Source organism: Lycium barbarum, chromosome 6 (assembly GCF_019175385.1).
Source record: "Lycium barbarum isolate Lr01 chromosome 6, ASM1917538v2, whole genome shotgun sequence".
Lineage (NCBI taxonomy): Eukaryota > Viridiplantae > Streptophyta > Magnoliopsida > Solanales > Solanaceae > Lycium > Lycium barbarum.
The window spans coordinates 11,945,350-11,966,617 of record NC_083342.1 but is presented as its reverse complement, the minus strand read 5'-3'; the positions used below and the strand labels follow the sequence as shown (position 1 = coordinate 11,966,617).

Sequence of the window (21,268 nt, the reverse complement as noted above, 5' to 3'; positions counted from 1 at the left end):
ATGTCTTAGTTTGACTAAACACGAAATTTAAGAAATAAAGAGAGACTTTTGAATCTTGTGGTTCTAAATTAAATATGTACTCCCTCTATTCACTTTTAGCATATCAAGGAAAGACAATTTATTTTTTTATGTTTTACCCATAGTATTAAATACTCACTTCAAATTATTTTTCAAATCCAATAAAAATATGCACCAATTAATATGGGTACATTGGTAAATTATGCACTTAATTTATTATTTCTTAAACAGCGTGAAAAGTCCAAAGTGGACAAATAAAAGTGAACGAAAGGAGTATATAATGGGGCAATTTGCAGGATTTCCCTTCGCTGGGGTGGTCTTTAATTTTTGTCCCTCAAAATGGCGGTCTTTAACTTTTGCCTTAAGGCAGAATTTGGGCCTTATAGGCAGAATTTATACATGGCCATAATTTGCAAATTTCTGCCTTAAGCCAGAATTCTACGCATGCAAATTCTGCCTTAAGGCTCAAATTATGCAAATTTTGTCTTAATTCTGGCTTGCGAATTTTTTTTTTTACTGAGCTGGGGTTCTAACCCACAATCTCGGGGTATTAGGTGAAAGACAAAACTTATAGACCACCAATTTGAAGGGCAAAAATTAAAGACCACTCCAAATGAAGGGCAATCAGCGCAAAAAAAAAAAAGCATATAATATACCTAAATGTCCTTTGAATCTCATGGTTATAAATTAAATATGTATATAATGTACTAAAGTGTCCTTTGAATCTCGTGGTTATAAATTTGCCATGTAGAATCTTTGAATTATCACCTTATTAAATGTAAAAAAAGCACTCTTTTTGAGAAAAACAAAAACGAAAAATAAGACACTTAAATTGGGACGAGGAGAGTATTAATTTAAAACAATATTTTAGGATGGACTAATAGTAATCCTGTAAATGCTTCTTTAACGAAAGCAAAGTTCTTGAACCTATAAGCATACCTACCTCTCTTTAGACTTGATCCTCTTCTGGATGAACACGTAGTTAATTGAGATGTGAAACACGCAAACAAGTGATAGTTTATGTGTGTTTCTGACCATTAACTTTTTGTTTAATGTTTTTCAATTACATTAGGGATCGGGAAGGGGAAGGCGAAGGAACATAATCAAATCGAACATACATTTATTATGTGGGAGACTCCACTGATATTACTAGATTACAAATCTTGATTATCGTCTCATTTTGTTAAATTCAGAAGAGTAAGCTTTGAAATAATAAGCTCGTGATAGTCCGTAAAATAAGTTAGGCAAATGCGAGGAAAGAAGAATTTACATTATGAATAATAGTACACGAACATTGAGCGTTTCTTTGGTTGTCCTCAGTTTCCTAGTGGAGGCAGTGCCGGCTCAAGGGTCAAGCAGATGGTGCAACCGCTTTAGGCCCCAAAATATTTTAGGCCCCATATTAATGACTACTCCTTAAAAGTTGGTCTTATGTGTTAATCTTTTTTTTTTAAATAGTAAAAAACTTTAGGCCACATATTGAAATTTGGCTTTAGGCCACCAATTAAGTTGAGCTGCCCCTGAGTGGAGGTCTCAATCCAACACCACCCCCACCTCAACCACCACCACCCACACCCACCATCATGCATCAGAGCTATTATTCGTGGTGCGAGGCAGCTTTGAATGAAAAGAATAATCTTACAAATATTTCGCGTTTTATTTACAAACTTTATATGTTCTTTGTAACTGATTCTCTCTATAAAAGGTGTTACAGAATTAAAATAACATTTGTAATAGACTCCGAAACCAAATCTCCCATTTCCTCATCACTAACAAGCTTTATACACAAACGCTCCAAATTGGTGACATGTTCGTGTTTCCTAAAGAAGGAAAAACACATCATCAATACAATTCTGCTTGGAGTAAGTCAGCCACAGCTATTTCCACATTTAGTAGTGCAAGTCCTTCAGGACTGATGTTGCTAGAATCCAGAAGATCAAGTCTTGTCTTCAATCTTAGGCTTCACCTTTCAAAATTCTAATTACCCCTTCCACATTTCCCAATAATTAAGTAGGCGTTTGAACACAAATTTTGTTGAAATTGAAGGAAAAACACAGGATTTTTTGAAATCGTGTAAAACTGGTATTTGAAAGTTGAAATTGTGTTTGAACATGTATAATACTTGAAAAAAGTTTTAAAAATCTTAAATTTGGATTAAATTGACGAGTAAGTGTGGACTCATCTGCGGTTATGCACTCTTGATCCTGGCTTTCGTACTTTAGTGGATGTCCATATATATAAAATTTAGCTAGTGACCTCGACTCGGTGAATCCCTTTTCCGGTAATTAACTGAAGTTTTGCTAGTGAAAAGATCTTTTACAAAAAAATTATCTCTAAAAGCTAACCAAAAATTTGTATTTCAGGCGTTACGAACAAGTTTTAGGGCATGAGCAATTCCATAAGTAGAATCCAGCGCTCCTAGGAAAAAATGCGATTTTTTTATAACCGTGATGTTCGTACCAGCTTAGACGCACATCGACTGATTGTATTAGGTACCTGCAACATAACCTTGTTCATATTTGGACAGAAAGCAAATGAAGAAACATCCACATTGTAGTCAAATCATCCATACCGTAACGAACTTCAAGTCTGGTTTATCTAAAAACCCTGCCAACAACCTATAATACTGGACATTTTCAATTAATAGTAATGAAATTATCATTAATTTGTAAGCCAATTTAATTGCAAAATATTGCTTGAGAAAATTATAAGCTAGCCATTACAATTATATGTAAGCTGAGACCAATACGAGATAGACAATTAAAAAACTTAAATAAAGAAACAGAAGCAGTTCACATTCATCTTATATCACTCCCCTTTTCCAGGGGAACAAAATTGGAAGGACGACGAAAAAGACTACAGTTTAACCACACCAGAAAAAGGACTTCCTGAAAAAGAGAATACCATCTCTTATACTCGAGGTGTAGAAACGCAAACTTTTTTTTTTCCATAACTGATAAATCCCCGTGGACCAGTGTGATGCAAGGTTCGGCTACCTTTCTCCACTTAAATGCCAAGCTTTTGTTTGTGGGAGCATTCGAACTCAAGACATGAAGAGCTCTTACCACTAGACCAAAGCCCTGTGGGCAAGCTGAGAACTTACCCCTTAAATCGGATACTTCGACTAACACCAGCATTAATTCCTGTATCTTCTCCACCATAAGGACCTTTTGGTTTCTTAATTGTCCGAACTTGTCCTTCCCTACGTTTCTGAGCCTTCTCATGTTTCCCCTGAGAGAGAGATATAGACGAAGAGTTCAACAACATTGTTATATCAGAAAATTAGTTATTTCAAGCACAAAGCATTCTGCTTTAGCCACTTACCCTGTATTTCTTCCTAGGATTTTTATCTTGCTTCTTACGATTACGAGTAAGGCCCCTGTTTTTCTCCATCTAGAAGATAAAAGAAACCTGATTTTAGTGAAACCAAAAAAGAAAAGGAATGTCATGATTGCAACTGGCAGCAAAGCTAATGTCATACCTGGACATTTATCTGGCGCTTCCCATCCAGAAGATTTTCTGGCTCTAACGGCATAGCTGGGGATCTACGGTGGCAAATTATGGTGATTTAAGTGAATCAAAGTGAGCAAAATGAATGTGGGTTCTGGGTTATGCACTAACAGAAAATAGCCAAGCAGATAAGAGACGGGAATCCATTGAACTAGAGAAACAAATGCAGGAGCTATATCTTTATCAAAAAAAACAAATGCAGGAGACATAGCCTATTTGGCCAAGCTTTCAGAATCTGTTTATTTTGGAAAGTGCTTTTCGAGAAAGTACTTTTGGAGAGTAGTAGTTTGTGTTTGGCTAATCAATTTGGAAAAAACTTTTGCCAATATTAGAGCAGTACTTTGTGCTTGGCCAATATTAAAAAGTGCTTTTGGGGAAAAGTTACTTTTTTAGCTTCTGAAAAACAACTTATGTTGTTGCTCAAAAGCACTTATATTTTCTCTAAAAGCTTGGCAAAACAGGCTATTATAAGGATAATACATAAAAATCCATATTGCCGGGGCATCCTCGAAATCTTTGACATGAAAGCAGTTTAGCATGCTTTTATGAGCTTTGCTTTAACAATCTTAAAACAGTATTGAGTCTAACCTGGAATACATCTTTTCTTTAGCAGCAACCTTAGCTGAATGTTGCTTTTCGGCTTCTCTGTAGTATTCCAAATCTGAGTCCATTTCACTATCGTCAGAAGTAGCACCAACATCATCACTTGCATGGTCACCAGGCTCATCTTTGACATCATCAAAAGGTTCAACCCCAGCTCCAGCTAGAACTCTCATTTCATGCTTTCTTCTCCTTTCTCCAATGTCATCCCGTTTTGGTAAATCATCATCACCAGATATTACCTTCCAAAGGAACAAAACTTATTATAATACATATAGGTTAAATCACAGGAGACATACTACAAGAATTTTGAAAGCAGAAAAAGAATTCAATGCAAGGAAAAATAACTGTAACAACAATCCACTTTAACAGAAGTAAAATACAAACACAGCTATAGTTGTCAAGTTCGAGCCCTGGGATTGGAGAATTCCTCGTAGGGAGTGTTTCCCCCCTTTAATGGCCCATATGCAGTTGCCAATGGGTTTCGGATATCATATGCATATGGATAAACCAAAAATATATACATCTTTTTTATAAGGAGAAAATAATACACACACACACACACACATGTATATAATACCGAGGAAACAGGAAAGAAGAAGTGTGTATCATAAAGCAAATTTTGCAGGCAATATCATAAGTAAGAACTGCTTGCACTATTTTTCTGCGCTGTATTTCTTTGATTTCGTAATAGTGATATTTGTGAAAGGGTATATCAAGATTTTTGGAACTCGAAGACGAAGAGCAGCTAAAAACAACATGTGCCAAACATGAAGGCTTTCTAAATAATCCTAATTGCCACAAGTTAGGAAACTATAACATCAAGCAATAGAAACACATTTGTCTTCACTCTGGTAAGCACGCTGGGAAATTAAAAATTTAACAATAACATCCAGTCAAAATGCTGAATACGACTCAAATAACATAAATTACGACCTCATTCAATTACGACATCCTAAAGGGGTATCTTCTTTGGAATACATGCAAAGATATCTCCCTCCATCACAAATCAATTGGCCATTTACAACATATCAAGGGCAAACAGGTTTCTTTTTTCCAAATACTTGGGAATTGCTATAAAAGAGGCAAGAAGGAATAAGGGAAAACAGTTAAGTGACCACCAATAAAGGAAAAAAGGGAAACTCTATTGTGAATCATACGGAGATAGAAGTTGAAAAGACTGTCAAACCCCACAAGTACAGAGAATCAATCTCAATGCAGTTGCATACACGCACATAAAAAGAAGGATTTTTTTATTTTTTTTTTTGACAAAGAAAAAAAGACGTGATATTTATTTACATGAAAAATCAACAAAATGAAGAGAGAATTAGAGCATTTATGATCCACACCTTCGGTCTTGCTACTTGAGGAGTTACAAGCCTAGACAGCTTGTTTATACTTCGTGTCTCACGATCATCTCCAGCACCCATGGCATCATCATCAAAATCATCAGGTGTTGCCAACGATCTGCATATAATTCATTGGACTTCCCATCAGTGGTTTCATGTTTGCATTAAGTTATGTAGATTACCAGAAGAGGTAAATGGAGCAATATATTGTGAAGCAATTGATACCCATTCAGTAGTCGCGAGCGCTTGTTTTGTTTTTCATGTTTATGTGCAATGGAACTTAAGACACCTGTGTGCTTCAATTTTTCCTCAAGGGCAGCTCTCACTTTTAACATTTCCATGCTTTGGATACCAACTTGATCGTCCTGCCACAAATCTTTAATGTTAGATAATTTGGTCTACATCTTACGGGTATTACAAAAAAAAAAAAAAAAAGAGGTCTGGTTGTCTTGCAAATAGGAGCATGGGTGAAACAGTTGCAAGAAATAAAAATGACAATGAAATTGGCACTAGTCTGCTGATACTTGATTCGTATTGTAACAGTGACAGTGGACTCGACTGCTGATGGTTGATAAGCAGAACAATGGTGTGCTTATATACATACACCATTTACCTTACGTTTGCGTTTTGAATCGTTTTTCCGTTGACTCTTTAAACCATTTGCCTCCACCAACTCAGCTTCATGAGGCTAAAACAACAGAAAGAATTAGACTAAATTTTAAACAGTTGCTTAATAAAAAGTATAAAAGGTCTTCAAGTCAGCCCAAATTTAAATATAAAAAGAAGGATGATGCTTGAGCAACAAAATAAGATGAATCAAACTCGAAATTACCTCTTTTTCTTGAATATCAGTTGATGCCACAGAAGGCTTGTTAATGGGGAGAGGTTCAGAATCCAAGTTCCTTCCCGCCAACTTTACACCAGTTACATTATCAACATTCTTGTGCATAAAGTCTTCTAGTTCAGAAGGAAGGTTTCCATCAAGTTCTTTCATCTGCATAAATTAATTTGTAAGAAAGATAGGAAGAGGGGAGCAAGGTATGCGCATTGAAGCTAGCCAAGAACTAAAGAAAGCAGAAGAACCAGGAGAGGACTTAACAACTATTTGGCAACATCGTTTAGCATCTACACAAGCTAAGTGCGTTAATTCAGTACACGATTGACAAATTTGATATGTTAGGTTATGATCAGTTTACATATTATTTCCACTTCAAATACTCGAAGACTCGAGAAAACTTGATTCGAGAATTAAAAAATCCCTTCCCGGAAGTCCCCATATAACTTTTTGATGTATCAGTTTAGCTAGCATGCAAGACAGCCAGATTTAGTCTATAAATTGAAGTAATAAGAAGGCTACTTAAGAAGAACTATGCAAGAGTACGAAACTGAGGATTTAACTTCTTGTAAAACAATGTAAAAGGAAGGATACTTGGTACGAAAATGACAAAACAGTTTGGGGTGGTAGGAATTAGTGACTGTTATATCTATTTACATTAACTGCAGAAGGGTCTGCAGAACAGCAGAACACCAAAGAAAATTAATCCATTTGTTAGGGCTGAATATTTGCAGAGGCATCGATGGATCTTCAGAGATAATGGAAGATGCCTATCATCTTTCTTTGCATCGAAAACTTGTGGCAGAAGTGTGGAATCTAATGCTGAATGTTTTGTTGGGAGAACAGATAATACAGGATGCTGCTGCAAACTATTGGTGGGGGTGGGGGGGATGGGGGATTAAAAGAGGGGCGGAAAAGAAAGCATAGGCAGTTATCCACGTGCAGTCATGTGGGACACAAGGTGAGAAAGACATCATACAGCTTCTAATGTAATGGAAAAGTGTTGTTTTACTCTTGCATTTCTTTCAAATCATTTTCTGTAAAACAATTTTTTGAGCTGAGGGTCTACTGGAAACAGCCTCTCTACCCCACAAAGGTAGGGGCAAGGTCCGCGTACACCCCACCCTCCCCAGACCCCACTTGTGGGAATAGGGTATGTTGTTGTAGATTACCAGTAAGATACTTTTTACACTGAACTAATGAAGAAATAGCCCAGATGCAGACAGATTAGCGGACTCTTACGAGGGTGGTTAAAAAACTGAAACCTTATCGAACATAGAGCTATTCTTATAAATATTAACAAGTGGCCTCTAACTTTCCCGTGAGCTAAATAACTACACTAGTTATAGTTGTCTCAACCTTTTCCAGGTTTAACAGCTAACGTTACCTTTATATTGCAAGTCTACTGATATTACCATATGAGGTGGTCAAGCAACTAAATGTATTTAAATGGGTATGTGAGCTCAATTTGCTTAGTAGATATTTGTATTTAAAGCAGTCATCTCATCAATTATGCATATCTGGACCACATAATCAAGTGATTGATTTTCCAGCAAAGAATGTCATCATTAACAGAATTAACAAAAAACAGGCAAGCAGTAACTTGGCCATGTTTCGTAGTTTGAATCCTGAGATAAGAGTTGTAACCTTATTCATCAGATTCTTGATCTCCACCAAGCGTGAAATGACTGGATGATCACGCACTGGTTGTCCCTCAGATTTGAGAAGAAGATAGAAGGTGATAGCTTGGCAATATGACAGCAAAAGCAGCTTCTTCACCTCAATGTAGTGCATCCCGCCTTTTACCATAATCTCTCCATTAATCTTAATAGAGAAAAATGGAAGTTAAATGCTGACAGGTGCAATATCATTCCAAGATAAACTATCTTACCAAAAGCTGCATTCAGTTTCTAACCAGGAGAGCAGCTAATTCAATCGTTAACTATACTTGTCATTTAATACTACCCCAACCAGTCATTTCTAAACCTTTCATTATTTTACCCTTTCAGCTGAACATCTTTATATCAGTAACAGAGCCCATGTAACTATAACGATTTTGTCGCTGGAGAACCCCAAAACTGTTTGAAAGGTACCACAGCCAAGCAGGTCAAAATTAGATGTGGATTTCACAATTTAAATACAATTTGGCATTTGCGAGAAGCACTTAGACAAGTATCTTCCAAAGCAGCTTCAGGTATGTATAGCATAATAACGACTGACATGTAGTTAGTGGAATTTCAGAATGCCCATACCTTGTTGCATAGGGGATTAACTTTGTTATCAAGCTCCTCAAGCGCTTCACCAAGCTCAGACAGCAAACCAACCAATTCAGGTGCAGAACTGTAACCACAAGAAGATCATAGCATCAGAAGCATAACTTTTTTTTTTTTAGAGAGGATTGAGTCAGAAACATAATCTAGCCAATGACAGTAGAAGCAGACACACATATTGAAGATTCTTATTTTGGATTCTAATTAATCACAAGCATGCAGTGTAGAATGCCATAAAAAGAAGACAACTGCCAGGGACGGAACGGACAGACATTTCAGCTGAACATTTGTGATCCTGTACACTACATATTTGGTAATCTCGTCCAGGAAGCTGACTAGTTATTTCGTAATCTCAACTCAGTGTCATGTACTTAACTCCAAGGTGAGTCCCCAGATCTCGTGAAAGCTCCATTTCATTCTCCCTTGCTGAAGTAACACATCGACACCTTTGAAGTAGCTCACTGATTCCCCCGTAATCCCATGCCCCCCTACAGCTAGCTACCCCTGAACACTTAACAGCAACTTGATTTTGTGATTCAATTGCTTCCCAGAAGCCTACTTTTCTCCTTGTTCGACATGGTCTTGGTACAAACAATAGCTTATGAGGCACATTTAAGAAAATAGACGCAGAGGTTACTAAAATCCAGCGGATCACTTTTCAAGATCTTCTGGCATTCTAAGGTACATGCACTCTTGTCCTACCACTTTACCTCTATAATATATTGTACTTCCTAGACATATAATCAACTTCCTCATAAAAAATGTGAAGCCATAGATAACAATGAGCCGCAAGTCATGCATCTTCTGGCTTTCTTCTGTTGCACGATCACGGGTCCCCCACACAGCATAATCAAAAATGTGTCATCGATATTCAATCTCCCTATCTTCATCAGTAAGCTTTTCTGCTTAGTACGGTGTTCAATAACCTCAAGTCCGCCATCCCCATGCAGATCAAACATCCAACAGGGACAGCTACTAACAATCAGAACTTCATACTGAAACCTTTGACACAACACATATCATGATCCATTTTTAAATGGTCAACTTGAGGACATTGTAGAGATGAGTCTCAAATAGTATTGTCATTATTGTAGTCTGAACTACACATGCAGTTTTTGTTCTTTGTCAACTTCCACACAGGGGCGGAGCCAGCCCTTCGGGTGTGAGTTCGGTCGAACCCAGTAGCTTTTGTCCGAACCATATATTTGTATTAAAAATTTTGTCAAATATGTACAAATTATCAATTAAGAAGCCAGTAACTTTAAAGAATTAGAACCCCGAACCCACAAGCTTCGAATCCTGGCTCCGCCTCTGCTTCCACAACCTTTAGCAGTAAAATTAAGCATATATTTTGAGTACCAATTTTTTTTTTTTTAAACTGGTAACTGTATTTTCAGTACCAAACCTTAATTCATCACCCGCTTCTTTCTCTTCTATTTGTTTTCCCAATTGTTGAGAATCATACTGATATATATCTGAATTTAAACTTAATAATAAATGCTAGCAATAATTGTGGCAAATGATAGTAATTGTAACTTATGTGCCACCCTCAGACATTACATAACATCGTTGACAATGAGTCAATGACAAGCAATCAAATTTAAAGGAAGCAACATTTTGCCATGAAATTAGAATATGTAGGACAGAGAAACTCACCTATAGACAACATCCATTTGCTCTTCTTTTGTCAATGCATTCAAATCCTTCTGCACTTCCTCATAAGCCATGCCAGCTTCATTTTTGGCTTCTCCATCTGCAGAAACTGCTGATCCAGGTTTTCCTTGGGCCAAAATTTCCTGCAATGTTACCCCATAAGATTCTACTTCCGACCTCAAAAGAATAGGAAAAAATCATTGAATGGACGTTGTATGGAAATTGAATTTCTCACCTCAAATGTGGGTTCTTCATCATCTTCAATACCAAAATCTGCTGCAGATAAGGATTTGGCTTTTTTCTGCTGCATTCTCAACACCTCTGCCTCCTCCTCGGCGATAAGGTCCTCATCACTCGAATCTACCTCAACATTCTACCAAAACAAAAATGTTGAAGAACTATGTTACAGGTACTGTTGAAACAGTATGAAGAGACCACTCCTCTGACATCACATTGTTGTTTCCAGAGCCAGTAAAGTATTGGTTTCTCCAAGCATGCCATATATAATGTCATAGAACATAGAAGTTAAAAAAATAATTAGGCGAAATGCTACCTCCTTCTGTTGATAATAGATATTCTTTCCTCTTCCCCACAGAGGCCTCTCTTCTTTTTCCTCTTCAGCTTCATCATGCATTTCATCTTCAACCCCACCCATAGTAGCTTTTAAATATTTCTGTGTCCTTGCAACTAAATTAAAAATAGGTACTCAAATTAGATATTAAGAGGTTCCCCCAATCAGAAGATCCAAGGAAAGACGGCCAAAAAGAGGCAAACAAAAGAGATCGAGAACCAAATGAAATGTAAAAGCCAGAATTAGAAGGAAGCCAACCAGCTTACTAATTCAATCAATATATGAGGATGAAAAAGGTGCAGCAGCCCAGTGCAGAAAACTCAAATTTAGGAATCACAATAGAAATAGTAGCTAAATGGTTAGACCTACTGAGCTTCATGCAATATTACACAGTTCGAACACACCATTAATATTCAATCTCCAGCCTAATTAGCATCAATTCAGTAATCAAACACTAGGAATTGCATGAATACTTCCCACCACCACACCACGTGCATTTTCAAAATCTTAATGACAATTAAAAAAACTAAAAGCTGCTGTATTTCTCTTCTGCTTCCTTTTTTTAGCACAGGAAGCTCCTAAAATAAATATAAACTAATCATACGCTATATGTTGCCTTCAGAAGCATTCAAAGGGTATATCAGAGAAGAATTTCATAACAAAGAAACAAGATAGGCTATTCAGCTAAAGTATTTCTTTTCAATTTAAAAAAAAAAAAAAAAAAAAAAAAACAGTCACAAATTCGAATTTAATTGCATACTTTTAGCACCAAGGCCAGTAAGTTTAGCATCATCAAAGTCGTCGTTGTCGTCTTCATCCTCCTCGTCTTCATCCTCCTGTAAAAAATAAACAGTTCCCCAACCTTGAGCAATTAGTTGACGTGCTTTATATCAAATTAATACTCTAATTACTCAATAAAGTTTATAAGCCTTCAGTGTGAACTTAAAAGTTGGAAAAGAAAACCCAGCATCACCTTAAGATCATACACGGGATGCTCATTATCCTCATCCGACTCCGCAGAATCTTCATTAACATTCAGTGGAATGATATCTCTCTTTTCATGAACTGTAATTAACCAAATAGATATCAGTAACACACAAAATCTTTAACATAAAAAGCATTTTTTTTCCTGATACTCTCTCCGTCTCCCTTAGGGCGGAGCTATAGCTACACCTACGGTTTCGGCAGAACCCAACAGCGTTGGCTCAAACCATGTTTCTGTGTAATATATATAAATAATTTATCAAGAACCCAGTAAGCTGTGTTTCTAGTATTTAGAACTCACAAACTCAAAAATCCTAGCTAAGCCTTCGCTCTCCCTCCCCCCGTGGTCTCAAAAAAGTAGTTTTCTGCTAAAAAAAACATTTTTTGCAAATTGTTTTCTGTATCTATTCATTAACCTTCAGTGGAATGATATCTCTCTCTTCATGAACTACAATTAAACCAAATAAATCAGTAACACCGAAATATTAAACATAAAGAGGCAACTTTTCTAATGTTCAGCAAAACCCAATAGCTCAATTGTATTTACCTATTATTTTTATTTAAAATCCACTTAATATGTATAGATAATCTCATCAAGAACCTAGTAAGCTGCATTTTCTATAATTTAGAACCCATAAACTCAAAATCCTAGCTAAAAATTTCTAACTAAAAAAACCATTTTTTGCATATCTTTTGTACCTATTAGAGTACATAGAAAGTAAAAAACTTACAGGTATCAATACCATCATTCATCATATCATCATCTTCATTGTAAAATCAAGTTTTGTATCTACAAATCCACTTAATATGTACAAATAATTTATCAAGAACCTAGTATGCTGCATTTTCTAGAATTTAAAACCCATAACCTCAAAATTTTTAGCTACATAACTGCTCTCTCTTCCTATGTGAACTCAAAAAAAGAAAATTTATAACTAAAAAAAACCTTTTTTTTTTTTTTTTGCATATTTATTTTTGGTATCAATTAAATAAGAGTATATAGAAAGGAAAAAAACTTACAGGCATCAATAGCATCATTCATCATATCATCATCTTCATTGTAAAAATCAAGTTTTGATTTTTTTGGAGGGTTGTTTTCCTTCTTCTTGAACTTCCCTGATTTCTTTCCCATTTTTTAGGCAAAGGGTTTAAGCTAAAACCCTAAAAAGATTAAACCCTTTATTTTCAAGAGAATTGTTTTAAGAAAATAAAGAGAGTTTCAATGGCTTTCAAAGGGAAGTGAGAGTTGTGACGGCCAGTAGTAGGCAAAGATTGAGTACCTATTGTGTTCTTTTTCTTTTTCTATTATTTTTTGTTTTTGTTTCTGGTTATATTTTTATAGACTTTTTTTTTTTTTTTTGGTTTCTTTCCCTTGTTATTTTGTTTTCTTTTTCTCCTAGAAACTTCTCAATATGGTTTTGTTTCCCTTTTTTTCTTTCCTTTTTTTGTTAGGTGTTTACCCCAAATAATATCAATTTACTATAATTATATAATTTAAGTAAACAATATATTAATTAATTATAAGTAAGTGAAAGAAAATATGTGTGTCATTTATTAAAGGGATAATAATAATATACTCAGTGTAGTCTTACAAATAAGATTTTGGGAGGGTGGTGTGTATGCGGTCTTACCCCCCATCTTGTGAAGATAGAGAGATTGTTTCAGATACCTCGACTCAAATAAACCATATCAAACCAGGTATGAAAAGGAAATACAATTAGAGAAGAGTCCTATTGAAAATAATGAAGATAAAAAAAAGAACAGCAACAACAACAAATAATATGATAACTGAAACGAACGAAACAATATATAATAATAAAATGGAAGAATAAGATAATAGGAGAGGGATAATAATGAGGGAAAAGGTGCAAATACACCCCTCAACTTTGTAATTTAGAGCAGATATACCCCTTATTGGAAAAGTGGTGTATATATACCTCTGCAGTTACACAAATAGTGCAAATATACCCTTTTTGTTGATGAAATATTTTTTAAAAATTATTTAGCTTATGTTTTAATTTTAAAATGTCACGTGGCTTTAAAACAAAAGTCTACCCAATTTTTTTAATAGATGTATTCTTTTAAAGCCACGTGATAATTCTTTTCTTGTAGATTGGATCTAGTTCGTTTAAAAAAATGGATAGACATATTTGTTAAGTCATCGAGATATTTTTTTAAACGAACCAGATCCAACCCACAAGAAAAAAATTATCACGTGCCTATAAAAAATAAGTTTACTAAAAAAAATAGGTAGACTTATTTTTCTAAAGCCACGTGACATTTTTTTAAATTAAAATATAAGCTAAATGATTTTAAAAAAATTATGTCAGTGATAATGGTATATTTGCACCATTTGTGCAACGACAGCACCATTTGTGTAACGGCGAGGTATACGCACCACTTTTTTAACGAGGGTATATCTGCTCTAAATCACAAAGTTGAGGGGTATATTTGCACCTGTTGACACCCAAGGTCCTTCCTTTATTCCAATTTATTTCCTTGGGCTTTTAAATTTATTAACGAACTAAATCCTTTCTATTCACTACTATGTTAGTAATATTGCTACTATTATTTATAAGTATTGTTACTGTAATACTACTATTTTAATATTACCCTCACATTACTACTTATTTATTACTTAAACTAGATAATATTTCTTATTCTATTACTCATTATCTATGTATTTATAGCTTTTATTACTAGTAAATTAATAAATTATATATTATGACTATTAATTACTAATTGTGTGATTTGTTACATATACTTTTCAAGTAAATAATTGGTCCCTAAATAATTCTATAAAAAGGCCTGAAGAATTGGATTAGAATTGGGAAAAGACCAACAATTTAGCTTCACAGATGACCCCAAATCGCGGCCTAAACAAGTCATTCACATCAGCAGCCCATCTTACACTCAACCCAACCCATAATTCTTTTAACACATTTCTTAACCCTAAAAAAAAAAAAAAAGGAGCAGCTGCACCCCTCTCCAAAACAACCTCTCTCTCATCTCTTTCCTCTTTCAAGTAAAAACCAGCTTTCACAGCCATGACAGGGGCTTGACCATTCTGTTTCCGTGCAAGTCTCGAACATAGTCAACATAAGAGGCCAACAAACTTTTTGAAAATCTGATTTTTTACACAAGAAAATCGAAAAGCAGAGATTGAATCCCAACCCGTGACACCCCTCTACTCACCCTCAAACGGCTATTTCTTTCTTCTCTAGTGCAAAATTCTTCTTTTTTCTCCCTCTGAACTTTGGACCCAACAAAAAGCCTTACCAACTTTGTTTAAACCCGTTTTTGACATTTTCCAATTTGAAACTCAAATATCCAAACTCTAGCCTTTGTCTCCTATAAATGTTACCTTACATCTTCAGCAAAAAGGGACGTTTTTTGAACCACCTGGAAACTTTACCACACTCAACATTTTCATCTTTCCACTACTACTCTAAATCTTAGATTTGTTTAAATTTCCATTCTGTTTCGGCAGACTTTAGCCGCAATAGAGATTGTCGAACTCATTTTGTGTCGAGGTTCGGATCTGTTCATAGCGAGAGTGTTACGTCCCGTATTTTTATACATTGGGACAACCCGGATTAACTATGATAATTTAAGGCCAAGATTATTCCGGGATTTGAAGTCGGGACTTTTGACCATTTGATTTTATTTTGAGACATAAGTTATATATGAAATTATTGGTATTGAACACTTAAGGAAAATTGGGACCACAATTCATAAAATTGGAATTAAAAATGTTGTACAAAACTCCCTTGTGGCCGTGTAAATGAGAAGGGTCCCACACATTGTGTGGGCCACAGACTTGCTTAGATATTTGAGGGACTTAATAAGATGACCAAGTAGTCTTCTTTACTCATTCTACACACTTCAACACTTAGAAAAATATCAACTTGAGAGCCCCATTCTTTCCCCACTGTTTTCGGTTGAACCAAGGGAAAAATCAATCCCACTTCTAGCTTCTCAAAAATTAATTCCTTGGTATAAACCCACTATATTGAAGTCCCTAAGTAGCGTGGAAGAGTTGTTTGGGTCATCCAACCATTAGTAGTGCCCATTTGCAAACCCTAACTATTGAAAGAAGTGAAAAACAAAGGTAAGATTTCATCTTGTTTATGTATTGTGAATCTTGTATGCCTATTGTAGTATGCTAAAATGGATAGAAATCATGAAATATGGAATGTTGAAGTGGGGTTGTGTGTTTGGTATGTGGGCCGTGTGGGGTGTATGTGTGTGTTGTGTGATTGAGTTGATAAATTGGTTCTTTGTAGCTTGTTAATTGTTGTAGAGTGGAGAAGAGAATACAAATCGTCAATATATGTATACATGGATGTAATGTAGCCGTGTGTAGCCCCAAATGTTTGGCAAAGAATGAATTTATATCGCTTAGCGTCGTAATGGTTATTGTGATGACTTGTAGGTTGGAAATGAGAGTTAAATGTCCCGAATTGATATAGTAGGCGTCGCGGACTGATTTGGAGAACTTGGTGCACTTAATGCAATCCTTATATATAAGAATCATTAACATATGTATATGTGTAGTGGGGACGAATGTGAGTCTTATAATGTGTCGAAGATCGCTTTACTATCGTTTGGTATTTTAATTATCGTCGATACGAATTCTAGTTTGGAAATGAGCTTTAAATGACTTAAGTTTGATGTTGAGAATTTGTGGGCTGTTTTGAGGCTAGTTGTGCGTTTGACGTAAGTTGTACATTTTATGAAAATTATATCGTTCTATTATGGATTGTGATACAAAACATGACTTGAAAATGAGGAAAGTGAAAAAAAAAAGGGGGCTGCTCGGCTAAGGGGACTGTTTTCGGCCAACATAGAGAAAAATTCTTGGCTTGTTGGAAAAATTATGTGAATTGTTTAGAATGTTCTTGAATGTTGTTAGTATGGATTTGGGTTGATAATCGAATGTATGAACGATATTGTGACTTGAATGTAAGCCATAGAATTGAATAATTGGAAAGTTGTCGAATGGCGTAAAAGAGAGCTACTATTATTATTTTGCCTTTCGAATTGGTTATCAATGTTACTAGGTTGGTTATTGTGGTTGTTGTTGTTGATTTTGAGCGAGATAAATTCTCGGGATGGCCTATTTACAGGGGAAGTGCTGCCGAATTTTATGTAGAATTTAATGATTAGTTTGGAATGAATGGCTTAAGTGCCCTTAGCTAATGTTTGGTATTCGTTGGCGTAATTGTAGACCTTGGGGAGCCCGAGGCGTAGATTTGGATTAGCTTTAGATTGGCTATCTTGGAAGTGTGTTCGAGGTATGTAAGGCAACTTCCTTTCTTTTGGCATGTCTTAGTTTTCATAGGCTAAATTAGAGCCTTAAGGAAAATTCCAAATCCAAAATCCGAGCATGTTATGATCCGTATATGTTCTTTGGCACTCGTATGTATGATTTGACGAAATATGAACCTTTATGTATTTGAAAAATCGCTTTTCGAACTTTGCGCAAAAAGGTTTCACTTTAAAGAACTTCGAAATATCCGAATGCCATATCTTTCACAAAAATGCTCGGATTGCTCCAATGTATTTTTATAAAGGTTTGCATTACGCATAACGAGTATGTTTTCCATAAGCGGGCCCGACTTGAGTAAAAATCCCATCCGTGGGTCCCGCGACTCCCTTTATGTAATTCGGGAACTTTTGAAAGAATTTGTTAAGACTATTATTTCGATTTTCAAACATGATCATTTTACTTATGTTTGAATTTATGATAATGATTTTATGCATATGACTACTCACGACTCTATTCGTGCACCTTGTTATTTCCTTCGCCGAGTCCCGGGCCGGTTCTGTTATCGTGCGCATTTTGATATACTCCGGAGTTATGCTGTGTTTATGGTTCACCGAGCTACTCGCAAAAGAGGGTCGGGTTCCACCTATATTTGGTGTTATGCTGTGTATGGCGTTATGTTGTGATGTGATATGTGACGGGGATACGGAGATTTGAGACTTTCTGGTGTTATGCTGTGTTATGGCGCCATCGACGGGTGGGCGACCATATTCTTCTGTACCCGATGCATGACTTACATGTTTTTGAAAGTAAACAAATTTTGATATGTTGGATTTGCACTTATGTTTGATACTTCCATTTCGTTTATATCTCAGATTTGCTTTCTGTACATTCTGCTTTGCATACTCAGTACATATTTCGTACTGACCCCCTTTCTTCGGGGGCTGCGTTTCATGCCCGCAGGTACCGACGTACAGTTTGGTGATCCTCCAGTTTAGGACATCCTCTTCTGCCGTTTGGAGTGCTCTTTTCATTTCAGAGCATACACTTTTGGTATATATATATATATATATTTTGTTCGCTATGCATGTATATATTTGTTCCGGGGTACGGCGGGGCCCTGTCCCGCCATATGATTCGTTTGGTCTGTATAGAGGTCTGTAGACGTATTTGTGGGTGTGTGTGCCTGCTTCAGTGCAGTTGCGTTTATATGATCTCTTTCGTTATGGCAGCCTTGTCGGCGTGCGTTTTGTATATGCTTTGGGTCGTTGCGCCATTTGGTAGCCTTGTCGGCTTTTGACATATTTGATAGCCTTGTCGGCTTTTGACGTATTTGATAGCCTTGTCGGCTTTTGACATATTTGATAGCCTTGCCGGCTTTTTGATATATGTATATGTATATGTTTGCGCTGAAATGTGTCTAATAAAGTTTGATATAGTTTGAGACGGCATATAGCAGTTATAGCCATATATGCTATTTGTATGAGATTCGATGTGGGTAGGTATGTCAGGGTGCCCAAGTAGGGCACTAGTCACGGCCTACGGGGTTAGGTCGTGACAGAGAGAGTAGATTTGAGATCCCAACGTCCTAGTTCAATGCATCCATAAGAGGTAAATCCAATCCTTTCACTCATTTCTTGCTTTGTTCGAGACTAAAGTCCCTCCATATAGATTAATTAATAAATGCTAGTGAACATGACTATTACTTTATTTGGTTAAGTTAGGTTCTGTTTTGTGCTATTATTAACCATGTATCTCGAAGCTTGAGTTTAAGGTCATACTTTCTGGATGTATTAATTCTAAAACATGAATGATAAATCTTTGACAAAATGCTAGTGAGCTTTCTATTTATTTAATGAGAAGTAATGGTGGTATGATATATGTTAAGTCCATTTAGGTGTTATGAAAAATGATTAGTGTAGGTGCATTGTGCTTCAAGATTTGGACTTGTATTATTCTGCTAATGTTTTAAAAGGTTTAACTTTGAGTCCTTTATGGATTAGCCATTATATTTGTTTACTACTACTAACTACTGTATATGTCTTAATGGGAGTACTATATTTGTTTCAGTTCATATAATGTCTACTATGAGTATGAATGTTTGTGTTGCTTAGAGATTTTTGAAATTAAATAATAGTGTGACTTTTACTTTCTCTGTCTTTCTCATGAACGTTTGAAAGGTATATGACCTTCTTCTAATCGTTTATCATTTTATTTTTCCTGTTTCGCATGCACACCGGAGCCGAAGAGTGTCATTTTGAGACTCAACGGCTCAACACCGTTCACGGAGTCCACACATCACTCATTGTCAACTCCCTCTTACATTGCCTAAGCGGCATATTGCAGAGCATTCCTATCGCTTGTGAAAGTCGAAAATGGCTTTCATTATTTTACGATACCATCTTTGCTTATCCGTTGGTGTGATTGAGATTTCCCATGTGACTACCTTTATTTGTACTTTGTGTGACCAATTGTTTAGACCTGAGTTACTATAATTTACTGTTTGTTTTAGCTAGCATCAGACTACTTACTATTCTACGTGGAATATGACATTTAGATGTAAGGAAATTGAACAGGTGATTAGTTATCTACGTCTCTCCAAGTTTTATCCTTTTGGGTGGGAATTTGGTTAAGTGTTTTCATTAAAAGTCTTATTCCACAAAGCAGCCATAATTTTTCTCACTAATCTGATCTTTGTTTGCATATAAATAGGTCTTCAAGTCACCAATTTAAGGCTGCACCTGTTTTTATCAAATAAGTTGTTTTTGAGTTTACAAAAAAGCACATTTCAGTGGATTTTCATAAAACACTTTAGTAAACTTTAGGTGTCCTGATTCACCATGAATAATTAGGTGGCGACTCCTTAACTTTAATTAACCCCGGAATTACCGGAACGTTGTAAACCATTTTGACTCCGGTTAAAATGGGGTATAACAGTACCTTTGCCCTAATAATAATATTGGCAACGAAAACTAAACAACGTCTACTACCTGCTAACCTTCTACCCTACCCTTCTACATCCATATCATCCTATCTAGGGTCATGTCCTCGGTAAGCTGCAGGTGTGTCATATCCTGTTTAATCACCTCTCCCCAATACTTCTGCGGCCTACCTCTGCATCTTATCAGACTCATTATAGACAACCTCTCACACCTTCTCATTAGGACATCTGTGCATCTTCTCTTTACATGCCCAAACTATTTCAGCCTCGCTTCCCTCATCTTATCCACTAGGAAGGTCACTCCCATCTTATCCCAGATATCTTCATTCCTAATCTTAGTCTACTAAAAGCATATGAAAGGAAGATTCAACTCTTATATTGCAAGGTTCCACCCAACCAAGTAATAAGCACTAAACTGAACTCTAGCTAGGTCCACCAGAAAGAAAACTTGTTGGCAAAAGTTCGAAGTCGGCTTTCTTTTCTCGTGAGTTCCGCAGCTCGGGGAGATCATTCCATTGTTTCTCATAGTATGTCCATACATCCATATCAACATCCTTATTTTTCCTACTTCCATCTTTTGGACGTGCGAATTTTTAATTGGTCAACATTCCGCCCCATATAATATAGTTGGTTTAACAACCACTTTATAAAACTTACCACGCCATATATTCAATGGTGGGAAAATGACCTAATAATAATACTTAAGACCCTATATTACAAAACATTAGAATACTTTTCCTTATTTACAAAACATACCAACAAAATTACAAAGTATATCAGATTTGGGCTTAATGGGATACCCACGATTTTGGGCTTTTTTTAGGAAGATAATTTGATTTAAATGTGGGCTCAATTTTATGATAGTTACCAATCAACTTCTTCTTCTTTTCAAAAAGATTTTTCTTTCTCTCTCCCTCTTTATGATCGAGCACTATTTTCAGACTTAAAATTCATCTTCTCTCCTAGTATGATATGATTTCAGCTTCATCGATGAACAATTTTCCACCAATTTTAACGTTTTTTGCCTGATAGCAATTCTCTGCATTTTCAACTCACGATTTTCAACCATCTTTCACCATTTTACTGTTCATCATTATTTTTGTATATTAACACTATTTTCCGGTCCTACGACTTTAATTGTGCTTCAGCTTTTGTTTTTGAAAATAATGAATAAAAAATCTTATGAATTTAAGCAGCGGGATATTGGGAGTGATGATATGTTTAATGCAAAAAAGAAAAAAAAATCTCTAATGTAGCATGTAAAAAAG

General features: G+C 35.8%; 1 protein-coding gene across 1 annotated transcript; it reads right to left on the bottom strand.

The window, feature by feature from the left end:
- Nucleotides 1-2,695: 2,695 nt before the first annotated feature.
- On the bottom strand, nucleotides 2,696-13,079 carry LOC132600790 (protein THALLO). The gene is made up of 16 exons (XM_060314182.1): nucleotides 12,811-13,079; nucleotides 11,780-11,871; nucleotides 11,567-11,642; nucleotides 10,789-10,922; nucleotides 10,471-10,608; nucleotides 10,239-10,378; nucleotides 8,565-8,652; nucleotides 7,960-8,136; nucleotides 6,310-6,471; nucleotides 6,091-6,165; nucleotides 5,703-5,842; nucleotides 5,478-5,595; nucleotides 4,117-4,370; nucleotides 3,500-3,563; nucleotides 3,343-3,411; nucleotides 2,696-3,249 (listed from the first exon to the last, which is right to left on the bottom strand). Exons 1-16 carry the CDS (start codon nucleotides 12,920-12,922, stop codon nucleotides 3,118-3,120), a joined length of 1,971 nt encoding a protein of 656 aa, XP_060170165.1. The 5' UTR covers nucleotides 12,923-13,079; the 3' UTR covers nucleotides 2,696-3,117.
- Between the last annotated feature and the right edge of the window lie 8,189 nt (nucleotides 13,080-21,268).

Bases quoted from the DNA above. Each gene is read 5' to 3' on its own strand.
- LOC132600790 (XM_060314182.1), bottom strand. From the start codon at position 12,922: ATGGGAAAGAAATCAGGGAAGTTCAAGAAGAAGGAAAACAACCCTCCA. The intron at 8,137-8,564 runs GTATGGGCATTC...TTCTCTATTAAG, and splicing joins TTAATCCCCTATGCAACAAG to ATTAATGGAGAGATTATGGT. The intron at 6,166-6,309 runs GTAATTTCGAGT...CTGTTGTTTTAG, and splicing joins CTGATATTCAAGAAAAAGAG to CCTCATGAAGCTGAGTTGGT.